Source organism: Acinonyx jubatus, chromosome E2 (assembly GCF_027475565.1).
Source record: "Acinonyx jubatus isolate Ajub_Pintada_27869175 chromosome E2, VMU_Ajub_asm_v1.0, whole genome shotgun sequence".
NCBI lineage: Eukaryota > Metazoa > Chordata > Mammalia > Carnivora > Felidae > Acinonyx > Acinonyx jubatus.
The window spans coordinates 16729663-16742423 of NC_069396.1; the positions used below are offsets into that span (position 1 = coordinate 16729663).

General features: G+C 41.1%; 1 protein-coding gene across 1 annotated transcript in view; it reads right to left on the minus strand.

The window, feature by feature from the left end:
- WWP2 (WW domain containing E3 ubiquitin protein ligase 2) overlaps window positions 1-12761 on the minus strand; it is a 148114-nt gene that overhangs the window by 106788 nt on the left and 28565 nt on the right. Inside the window, exons 3-4 of the mRNA XM_027076108.2 lie at window positions 9955-10102; window positions 9490-9611 (exon numbers count right to left, since the gene is read on the minus strand). Of these exons, the coding sequence (XP_026931909.1) occupies window positions 9490-9611; window positions 9955-10102 (270 nt within the window). The remainder of the gene's footprint in view (window positions 1-9489; window positions 9612-9954; window positions 10103-12761) is intronic.

Sequence of the window (12761 nt, forward strand, 5' to 3'; positions counted from 1 at the left end):
ACCCAGGTGGTTGGACTCCAGAGGCTACGTATTCTTAACCACTTCTCTATTCAACAGATTTGGAATCACCAGAAACAGAGTTGCTGTAAACAAAGGGCTTTATGAAACACAGCCCTTGTTTTGTGACTCGTCTAAGCCACTGTCATTCCAGATTTGTTTTCCTAAGAAAAAAACAGCTCACCGCCCTCCTACAATCCACATTTTCCATCAGATGTGGATCTGACGTGCCTCACTGCTCATCAACCTAGCCACACACTCGAGGTGCTAAGGTTGGTGCTGGCAAAAGCGGCTGCACGGCAGTGACCATCATGAATGACCTAAGCCCTGGGCAACAGAGAAAACACCCTCCTGAATCACCCTGGGCTCAAAGAGAAAAATCACAACAGCAGTTACAAACAAGGAGCAGAACACAGCAACAGGTATGAGTTTACCAGTAGAAAACTGTTGGGCAGTGTCTACTAAAGCTGAAATACATCTACTTAGTGAGCTAAGAGATATATACATACATACATACACACACACACACACACACACACACACATACACTCAATACATGCATATATGTGCCTTGCAAAATACATGTATAAGAATGTTCATAGCAGCTTTGTTCATGATGGTCCAACATTGGAAAGAGCCCAAATGTCTGCCAGCAGGAGAATAATCAAATAAACTGTGGTATAGTCATATAATAGGAACCTTCACCCCAATAAAAAAACCCAAACTAGTATTACCTGCAAAAGCATGTGTGACTCTCACAGATACAATGAGCCAGGCACAAGAAAATGTACTGTATGATTGCACTGATAAAAATTCAAGAATAGGCAAAACTAACAAGTAGTGACAGAAGTCAGAATAGTGGTTATCTCAGGCAAACGGTTATTGATTGACAGGGACACAGGAATCTCCTGGGGCCCTAGAAATGTTCTGTATCTTGATCTGAGTAGCAATTACACAGATGTGAAAAGATGTAAACATTCACTGAACTATACCACTTAAGGTATGTGCACTTTTCCTTAAAAGAAAAAAATGTGAATACCCACAGGAAAAAAATCAAAGCCAAGTTTAAAGCACGAATGTTTTCATCATTCAACAAGACAAAAATAAATGCCCTATAAGCTTTCAACTCAAAAATCTATAAATGACCAACTCACTGACTGAAAAAAAAAAAAAAATCTATGGCAACTAGTTGAAAAAAGTTAAAGTGAAAAATGAAAAAAACAAAAACAAAAAGGGATGCCTGGGTGGTTGTCGGTTGAGTGTCCAACTTCAGCTCAGGTCATGATCTCATGGTTCATGAGCTCGAGCCTCACGTTGGCTTGCTGCTGTCAGCACGGAGCCTGCTTCAGATCCTGTGTCTCCCTCTCTCTGCCCCTCCCCTGTTCTCTCTCTCTATCTTTCTCTCTCTCAAAAATAAAGTAAACATTTTTTAAAAATGGAAATTAGGGGTGCCTGGGTGGCTTCGTTGGTTGACCATTCAACTCCTGATTTCGGCTAAGGTCATGATGTCACGTTTGTGGGATTGAGCCCTGTGTCGAGCTCTGCGCTGGCAATGCGGAACTTGCTAGATTCTCTCCCTCTCCCTCTCTCTGTACCTCCCCTTGCCTGTTCTCTCTCAAAATAAATAGGTAAACTTTTCAAAATATTAGAAAACATGGTATAACTGAAAATCCAAGTAGTCCTATGAAAAATAAATTAAAAAACAGAAGTTAAAACAAAAATGTTTATGCTAGTCAAGAAAAAATTGGGAACAAATTTGAAAAAACTTTTAAGGGAGAAAAATTAGAAACATTTTTCTTTTAATTTTTTTTTCACATTTATTTTTGAGAGACAATGCAAACAGGGGAGGGGCAGAGAGAGGGAGACACAGAATCTGAAGCAGGCTCTAGGCTCCGAGCTGTCAGCACAGAGCCCAATGCGGGCTCGAACCCATGAACCGTGAGCCCATGACCTGAGCCGAAGTTGGACGCTTAACCAACTGAGCCACCCAGGCGCCCCTAGAAACATTTTTTTTTTTTACATTTATTCCATTTTGAGAGACAGAGAGAGACAGTGTACAAGCGGGGGAGGGGCAGAAAGAGAGGGAGACCCAGAATCTGAAGCAGGCTCCAGGCTCCGAGCTGTCAGCACAGAGCCTGATTCAGGGCATGAACCCACGAACCGTGAGATCATGACCTGAGCCGAAGTCAGACACTCAACCGACTGAGCCACCCAGGCACCCCACCTAGAAACATTTTTAAAATGAGAATGCTACTGGGGCACCTGGGTGGCTCAGTCAGTTGAGCATCTGACTTCAGCTCAGGTCATGATATTGCGGTCCATGAGTTTGAGCCCCACATCGGGCTCTGTGCTGACAGCTCAGAGCCTGGAGCCTGCTTCAGATTCTGTGTCTCCCTCTCTCTCTGCCCCTCTCCCGCTTGTGCTGTCTCTCTCTCTCTCTCTCTCAAAAATAAACATTAAAAAATTTTTTTAATAAATAAATAATAAAATGAGGACGCTACTTAAAATCTTCACACTAATAAATCTGAAAAATCTCATGAAACAATTTTTCTCAGAAAATAATGAATTAACAAAACTGATGCAAGATGAACCAGAAAAGCTGAACAAACCAATCATTATGGGGTAAGAAACTGAAAAAGTCATCAAAGAATTATTTCAGAGAAAGCAGCCAGACCTAGTTGGTTTTATGGGTGAGCTCTTTCCTGCATTCATGGAACAGATAATTCCCAAGTTATAGAGTCTGTTCCCGAAGTTGGAAAGAGCTTTAATTTACTTTATAAAATTAGCTAAGCCTCAATTCCAAAGCTGACAAAAATAGTACAAACTACAGACAAATGCCACTTGTGAATATAAGTGGAAAACCCCCAAATAAAATACTAACAAACAATTCTTTACAAAAGTTTCAAAAAATAATCAAACATGAGCAACAGGGTGTATTCAAGAAATTTTAAGATTGTTACTATTAGGAAATCAATATAAGAAATAGAAAGAAGAAAAATCATTTAACTATCCCAACAGTTACTTAAAAGATATCTGACAACAACAATTCAACAACCAAAAAAACAATGATTAATTATTAATTAAACTGAGAAAAAAAAAAAAAAGAAAAAGAGCTTACTAACACCCAACTTTACATCCAGAGAAGAGTCATTAGAAGCATGGTTATGAAAAGGCGAGATGTCCACTCCATCACCACTAAAAGAGGAAGCTGTATGCAAAGCAACTAACAAGAAAAAAAAAAGCATAATTATCTCCTAATATGAGCAAAATTATCAATCTTAGAAATCACATCAAAGTCTACCAAGAAAACCCAAAAGAAGCTATTGAAAACATATACTAAGAATTCAGCTATTGAATGATTATGAAAAAAAAAACAAAACAAAACCCACACATGCAGAAACTAATAGTCGTATACAAACAACACTAAGTTAGGAGACCTAATAGGAAAAGATCCCACTGAAAATAAAATTGAAAGGGTTTTTTAAATTTAGAAGTCTGGGGAGCCTGGATGGCTCAGTCAGTTAAGCTTCTGACTTCGGCTCAGGTCATGATCTCACGGTTTGTGAGCTGGAGCCCTGCATCTGGCCCTGCACTGACAGCTCAGAACCTGCAGCTTGCTTCAGATTCTAGGTCGCCCTCTCTTTCTGCCCCTCCCCCACTCGCACTCTGTCTTTGTCTCCCAAAGATAAACATTAAAAAAAAATTTTTTTTTAATTTAGAAGAGTCTATCTAAAGATAACTTCAAAATGATCTGAGTGAATTTAGAGACACTCTATGTTCCTGGGTAGGAATTATAGGTACAGAAATTCTCCACAAAGGAACTTTACATAGGATGGAGTTCCAATAAAATCTGAAGGGATTTGAGGGGAAGAAAGTAGGAAGAAGAGGAGAACCTGACAAAATAATTAAAGTTCAGGTAGTGTTGGGGCACCTGGGTGGCTCATTTGGTTAAGTGTCCCCCTCTTGGTTTTGGCTCAGATCGTGATCTCATGGTTCATGAGTTCGAGCCCCTGGTCAGGCTCTGCACTGACAGTGCGGAGCCTACTTGGGATTCTCTCTCCCTCCCCTCTCTCTCTCTCTCTCTCTCCCTCCGCCCTTTCCTCTCTCGCTTGCTCTCAAATTAAATAAATAAACTTTAAAAATAAATAAATAAATTTCATATATGCAAAGAAAAGAGGGAAGAAGATTTTGAAAAGGAGAGAAATTCAAATAGTCAGATATTAAAACATGGTAATATTACAACAGTTAAGACAGTGATTGTAAAAGGCTAATAAAACAACAGATGAAATGGAAAATCCCCCAACAGGCCCAAGTGTGTATGTATATATATGTAGACATTTTTTAATATAAGCTGAAGATAAACAACCCAAATCATTGGGGATAATAATCACAGATGGGTTATTCAATAAGTAGTGCTAAATCAATCAGTTAACTATTTGGGGAAAATTAAATTAGATCCTGGGGCACCTGGGTGGCTCATTTAGTTGGGATCTGACTCTTGGTTTCAGCTCAGGTCATGATCTCCTGCGTTCAAGCCCCAAGTCAGGCTGGCAGCGTGGAGCCTGCTTGGGATTTTCTCAATATCTCTCCCCTCCCCTCCCCTCTCCTCCCCTCCCCTCCCCTCTTGTCTTCTCTCTCTCTCCCCCTCTCTCTCTCTGCCCCTCCCCCACTCACAATATCTGTTTCTCTCAAAAATAAACACTCAAAAAGTAAAATAAAATTAGATCCCTATTCACACTGCACACAAAAATAAAATCACTTAAAGAATTAAATGTAAAAAACAAATCACAATGAACTAGTAAAAACTAGAGGTGACTATTTACCTGATCTCAGAATGGGAGAAAGCCTTTCATAAAGGAAAAGGCTACAAATACAAAGGGTGACAGATTCAACTACAAGTTTAAAACATCTCTTTGGAAAATAGGGGAAAAAAAATCTACAAAACTAAAATGCAAATGAAAAACTGGAAAGATATTTACAAATTATAAGACAAAGAGTAACAGCCTTAACATATAAAACACCTTCAAAACTAAAAGACAAAAATGCACCCTTTGATATAAAAATGAACAAAGGACGTTACTAAGGCAATAAACACACTCTAAAGATATTCAATCCCCTTCAATAAATCACAGAATCATATAGGTAGAGTGATATTAGGGGAACTTCAGAGACATAACAACCAAATTCAATGAGGAGACCTCGTCCGAATTCAGGTTCAAGCAAACCAACTTGAAAATGACACTTAGAGGGGCGTCTGGGTGGCTCAGTCGGTTGAATTTCTGACTTTGGCTCAGGTCATGATCTCACGATCTGTGGGTTTGAGCCCCACGTCAGGCTCTGTGCTGACAGCTCAGAGCCCAGAGCCCGCTTCAGATTCTGTGTCTCCCTCTCTCTCTAACCCTCCCCCACTAGCATTCTGTCCCTCTCTCTCAAAAATAAAATAAAAACATTAAAAAAAAAAGAAAAGAAAAAAGAAAATGACACTTAGAGATAAACAGGTGAAACTGAACAGGTACTGTGCATCAGGTGATCGATCATAAGGAATTCATGTCAACATTGCAAGGTGTGATAATAGTATGGTAATCACAGACAAAAATATCCTTTCTGTTTCCTCTCTGGGCTCAGCCCTAATTTGCAGAGTCACGGCTAAACGCACCAAGAAGGTCAGAATCCTCGGTAAATGGAGGACCCGTGATGGTGCCTCCCACAGGAAAAGGGTGAAGAAGATTGAAATAAGCCAGCACGCCGAGTGCTGTGGCAAAACTAAGATGAAAAGATGAGCTGTGGATCTGGCACTGTGGTTCGTACATGAAAACGGAAGCCGGTGCCCTGCAAGAGGGCTTCCACCGTCACAGCAGAGTCGGTCGTCAGAAGCCTGAAGGAGCTGAAAGAGCAGTAGAAGCTCCAACTCTTCAAACACTACTAGTCTACGATAAATGGGTTCACGTATGTAACACGATAGAATAACAAAGAAGGAAAATATCCTCGTGTTTTACGAGAGGCAGGCTGAAGAATCTAAAATATAACGCTGGAACATCTGTAATTTACTTTGAAATACTACAACCAAAAAGAGAAATAGATGAAGCAAATGGGGCATACCGTTAATTATCAAACAGGCAAAAACAATATACGTGTGTGTGTGTGTGTGTGTGTGTGTGTGTGTGCGCGCGCGCATGCGTGTATGTATATTTTTTTAATCAAGCCAATAAAGGCCAAGATGCAACAGAAACTAGCAATCTTGGCCACTGCTGATGGGAGGGTAAACTGGCAGAACTTTTCTGGAGAGTAATTTTGCAATGTGTCAAATGTCACAAATATGTGAAAAATGTTTAAACCCTGCAAATCCATCTTCAATAATTTTTTTTTTTTTTAACAGACAGAGTGAGAGAGAGCCAGGGAGAAGGACAGAGGGAGACAAAGAAAGAATCTTAAGCAGACTCCACGCTCTGTGCAGAGTCCAATGCGGGACTCGATCCCGTGACCCTGGGACCATGACCTGAGCCAAAATCAGGAGTCGGACGCTCAATGAAATGAACCACCCAGCCACCCTCCTCTTCAGTAATTTATGACAAGTAAACTATCAGCAATGGACACAAAGATTTATATATATATATATATATATATATATATATATATATATATATATATGTATATATATATATTTACATATATTTACCATAGCATTATTTATGACTGTAAGATACTTAAAACTACCCCAGTATCCAAACTTAAATTTCCACACAACCACCTGAGAAACTACTACTAGGCAGTCATCAAAAAGTACATTTTGGAAGAATAATTAAAGCTTCCGTATCAATATATTTTACGGTATAGCAGCTATGGAAAACAGTATACCGGTTCCTCAAAAAATTAAACAAAGAATTACCATATGACGCATCAATTCTGCCTCTCAGGCACAGATCCAAAAGAACTGAAAGCAGGAACTTGAACAGGTATTTGTACGCTCGGATTCATAACAGCACCGTTTACAACAGGCAAAAGGTGGGAGCAGCCCAAGTGTTTCTGGACAGGTGGATGGATAACAAAACGTGGTATGCACATAGGACAGAATATTATTTGGCCTTAATAAGAAGGGAGATTCCAATACATGCTACAGCTTGGAGGTGCCTTGAGGACCTTATGCCGAGTACAGTAAACCAGATATAAAAGGGCAAATACTGTATGATTTCACCCAATTGAGGTAGCTAGTCAGATGCATACAAAAAGTAGAACTGAAAAAAAAAAAAGAAAAGAAAAAGTAGAACTGTGGGCGGGGCGGAGGGAAGAGGAGAAATGAACTGTGCAGTGGGTAGAGAGTTTGAGTTTAAAGTTCTGAAGATGAGGCACCTGGGTGGCTCAGTCGGTTAAGTGTCTGACTTCGGCTCAGGTCACGATCTCACAGTTCAGGGGTTCAAGCCCCTTAGTGGGCTCTCTGCTCTCAGCGCAGAGCCTGCTTCAGATCCTCTGTCTCCCTCTCTCTCTCTGCCCCTCCCCTGCTCATGCGTGCATGTATGCACTCTCTCTCTGTCAAAAATAAACATTTATAAAAAAACTTCTGAAAATGAATAGCAGTGATGCTTGCATAACAAGCGTGTACTCAATTGCCACTACACGGCACACTTAGGAATGGTTAAGACGGTAAATTTTATGTTACATGCCTTTTATCACAATTAGAAAAAAATAAGTAAGTAAATAAAGATCTACTGAGGGGCACCTGACTGGCTCAGTCAGAAGAGCATGCAGCTCTTGATCCTGTGGTCATAGGTTTGAGCCCCACGTTGAGTATAGAGATTACAAAAAAATAATAATAATAAACAACTTTAGAACAAAAAAAAGGGGCACCTGGGTGGCTCAGTCAGTTGGGTGTCTGACTTTGGCTCAGGTCATGATTTCATGGTTCTTGAGTTCGAGCCCCACGTCGGGCTCTGCGCTGATAGCACGGAAACTGCTTGGGATCCTCTCTCTACCTCTCTCTGTCCCCCTCCCCTGCTAGCACACACATGCACTCTTCCTCTCTCAAAAACAAACATTAAAAAAATGTTTAAATAAAAAAAGATATACTAATACATTTTAAAGAGAAAAAATGTAAAATAATATGTTGTAAAATAATATGTTTTTGTATGGTCATGATTTTGTTTCACGGATGTCTTAAATATATACATGTGCAACAGGAAAAAAAGGCTCAGAAAAATACATATCAAAATGTTAGCAATTATCACTAAGCACTGTGGTTTACAGGAGAATTTTATTTTCTTTGTACGTCTGTGCGCTTGTGTGTAATTTCCAGTTTTGCTACAATTACTTTTACAATCAAAAGCAAAGGTATGTTGACGGAACAAATGAAGAAGAAAAGAAAGGACACTCATTGGCTGCTGATCCTAACGTGACAATGTCCACAAGTGTATCTCCAAAAGACATGATAAATATAACCCTCCTCGATAATCAAATTATAAAAGGCAGGCTAGAGTTTGAGAAAATAAAGACAGACTCAGAAGAGAAACCATCAGGGAGCTCCCTGCAGAACTAAAATAGAGGCGTATTCCTGGTTTTAAGCAATTTCTGAAGCTGCGGCAGGCTCCCCACATCTCTGGGTGCCTGGCAGAAAGGGAAAGACCAGGGGAACCTCAAACACCACTCGAGCGGCCTGTCAGAAAGAAAAGACTTTTGAATCCACGCAGCGCTCACCCGGGACTCAACACTCCCCACCCCCACATCCCTCTTAAGCTAACTCCACTTTCAGAAAATATTTTCTAGACAGCAGACATCAAAAGAAAAAGGAGCCTTTCTTTCCATGGCGTTCCCTCCCCACATATGGTACCGCTCTCAATAGAGGCTTTATGAGGGAAGGTCCAGATACCACAGCCACGGGTTATGCCACTGACCACAAGCAGCAATAAATAGACGTTAGGGTTTAGATTTCCATGCAGCAGAGGTACCCTGAATAATTAAGACACAGCTTCCAGCACATTCCAATATCCAGTAAACGTTCACTGAGTGCCTACTAAGCACAAGGCACTATGTGTAACACCATTCCCCCCTCCACACAAACACACAAACACACAAACACACAAACACACGCAGCTTCTTTGTTCCATTCAAGGACTCAGACTAGGAAAGTAATGATTTGGGGTGCAGGCATTTGACAGTTTGATTCAAAATGTCACATGTCTCCGGGATTGGGAAAAGAGAGTCAGAGGCAGAGGGAAAGCATTCATCCTTGAGAAAGGATCAAGGTGACACATCACTGCATCCCAGCGCTAGAGCCCGAGGACAAAATAGGCTGAATCCCACAGTGAAGGCAGAGAAGAGCTCTCGCCTTCCTAAAACTCCACGGGCAGCGTCTATGGGGAACAGAGTCCCCGCAGCCCCTGGTCCTGGAGGAAACCGCATCACCGGGTCTGTCCGTGGTGTGTGAGAGAAATCCAAGCCTTCTGAATTCTTCTCCCACCCCCCACAGATGAATCATGTCGGCCACCCCATCATCATACGTACTTTTGCCCCCATTGTTCTTCAGGACATTGGAGAGATTGACAGAGGCGGTGCCTAGCAGCTCATTTCTCAAAGTATGGCAGCTCCAAACCTTCAAATCTAAATGACTCTGGGCCGTGACATTCCTGGAAAACAAATACTTGATTCATCACATCCAAGCATACTGGTCACTCCTACAGCTGAGAAGAAAACAGATCAACTATACAGCTGACATCTTGGCGGGGAGGACCTCAAACAGGAAGACGTTCACGTACACCCTTTCCCCCACAAAGCTGGCCCTGTAACCATCTAGCTAATAATGAGTGCTCTGTGAGCTCAATGATGTAGAAACACCTGAAGAGAGGCGCCTTGGGTACCAAAGGCAGAAGAGTTTGAGGCCTCACAGGAAACCTGGATCTCCCACAACCCCCTTGGAGAGCCTTCTCTCTTTCTCCCATGTTACTGAGAAGAGAAGGGACTTTCTCTTACAAAATGATGATCTCATTCCAGAGAAGCTCCGAGCTCCCAATTCGCTTCCCAGTCTTCTTGGTCTCACTGGGGAGTCCATCCACTGCCACCTCCACAAATGAGTTAATTCGAGGTTGACGATTATGCACCTTGGGCTTTGCTGACACCACTGGACAGGAAAGAAAAGTCAAAGATGAGTCAGAGGGCTCCCAGCTGCCCCCCTGTGGCAGATGTTCTTGCTCTTTTCTGCTGTTACGTTTAAAAAGTAAGTTTTGGTTTCTTTCTGATGCTCAACAAATTTTTTTTAAAAAAATGAAGCTTAAGAAAAGAAGCACTCCTAACCTGAAAACTCTGGGATAATTATCATTAAGATGTTGGCAAATCCAGACTTTCATCTCTTACGCCCCCAATTCTTTAAGAATTCTTCTCAATTTTAAATGGCTGCAATACGAGCCCATTGTACAGACATGCCACAATTTAGTTAACTATTCTTTCAATGCTGAAAAGACTACTTTCAATTTTTCACTCTGGGAAAATCATCATGAATATACAGATTTGCATGCATTTCCTCCAAATGATCTGAATATTTTTTAAAGTTCCCAAAACAGTTTAATTCCTTTGCCAAAAGGATAAACCCACGTAGATGAATATATTCATTTCACCACCATAGCATTGAGTATTAAGGGTTTTTTTGTTTTTTGCTTTTTGCAAATCAGATAGATTAAAAAAAACATATAAATTACGTAAAATTTAATGAGCACTTGTTACAGACACGATGCTGTGCACACGTCATCTAACTCCATCCTTTAAACAAACCCATGGGGCAGGGAATATATCACCACCCCCATCTCAACCAAGAGGAAGCAGGCTTGGGGAAGTTAGGTCATTGCCCCAGAAAACATAGCCAGGGAGCTTCAAACCAGGATGTGCACCCAGGCAACCTGACACCACACCATGCTATACATCGTTACCAGATTCTGCGTATCTGTTCTACTGCTGTTCTTCAATTACTAGTGAGGGTCAATGTTTTTTCTATGTGCTTGTCAGCCATCTGCATTTCCTTTTCTATTTGTATCCTTGATGTGGCAGCATTTCTGATGTTTATTTGGTAGCAGCAAGCCAGGCTAAACAAGTATCCATACACCCAGGGCCAGACAGGTGTCTCTTATGGCACACATCAGCCACAATGGAAACTCCAGGTCACTGGGATGGAACACATCTAAGATGTCCTCTATCCCATGCCCCAAATCAGATCATAGGACTGGCATTTCTTACCTATGATGGCAAGACTGACCTCCCCTCCATCAAGATTCCCTTACAGAGTCCTGTAAGGGTCCACAACTTGACAAAGGACAAACCTAACTCTGGATTCTTTTAACAATGCCTGTCTTCTCCCGGCCCAAAAGAACAGGAGAGAGCAAGGCAAACAACAACAAAAGCAAAAGCTGTGGCTAAGATTCAGAAGCAACAAGAGATGGTACTGGGAAAAAACAGGTTGTGGTGGCGGGAAACGTGGTCCAGAGTAGAAAACCGAAATACTTTTCACACAGACCAAGGTTAACTGAGGCCACCTAGTGGTGTGAGCATAGCTCTGCACCCAGACCCTTAAGGTGGTGGAGCAGGGGGCCGACTAGTTATAATTCTAGTCCTATCATTTTGAGCTGGACAGTTTCTTTGAAATCAACAAGTTCAAGCCCTTCATTTAAAAGTTGTCCAACTAAGGTTCATACAGGGGAAATAACATATCCAAAATCACGGAGTCCGAGGCAAAAGCTAAGCTGGGAACCAAGTCTCCCAGCTCCCGGCCAATTCTCTCAACTCTGCCATGGTGTTTCCTTTTTTGCCCCTCTAGTTTTTTCCCTAAGTATTTTTGTTTGTTTGTTTTGTTTTTGTTTTGTTTTTGGTCTTCAAAAATACCAAGAATTCCTATAAACCCTTCACCTAAGGGTCACCAAATATTAACTTTTCACTATATCTGCTTTATTATTCTTTCTCTCCCCCGACTCCCTCTCGTACACATTCACATTTGTTTTTGAAACTTTGAGAGTGAGTTTCAGATGCTGTGCCCCCTTTCTTCTAAATACTTCAGTGCATATTTCCAAGAACAAAGGCATTTTCTGACAATACCACAGTATAATTATCAACATGGTGAAATTTAACATCCTTTAAAACTATGATCTAATGTACAGACCTTATTTAAATTTTGTTAAATGTCCTATCAATGTCCATTATAGCAAAAGAGAAAAGAAACTTTTTTTTCCCCCTGGTCCGTCCAGGACCCAATCTCGGATCACATATTGGTAGTTTTATCTTGAAGTTTTCAGTTTCCAGAAAAGGTGAAAGAATAGGACAACTAATACTTATATACTGTGCAGCAACTGCCATCTGGCCACCTTTGCTTCTTTCTCTTTCTATGTGTGTGCCTGTGTCAGTGCTATTCAAGAAAATATCAGTGATAAGGGGCACCTGGGTGACCCAGTGGGTTGAGTGTCCAACTTCGGCTCAGGTCACGATCTCATGGTTTAGGAGTTCAAGCCCCACATGGGGCTCTCTGCTGTTAGCACAGAGCCTGCTTCAGATCCTCTGTCTCCCTCTCTCTCTGCTTCTCCCCCACTCATGCTCGCTCTCTCTCTCTCTCAAAACTAAATAAATAAACATTAAAAAAAAAAATCTTCAATGATAAGCAAAAAGTTCTATGCCAGCACAGTCCAATGCAATGCCATGAGATACATGTGGCTACGAAGCCATTAACATGGCTAGTATGATTGAGGATTTGCATTTTAAATTTAACTTTAATCAATGTAAAAATTTCTATGTGGCTGTAGTGG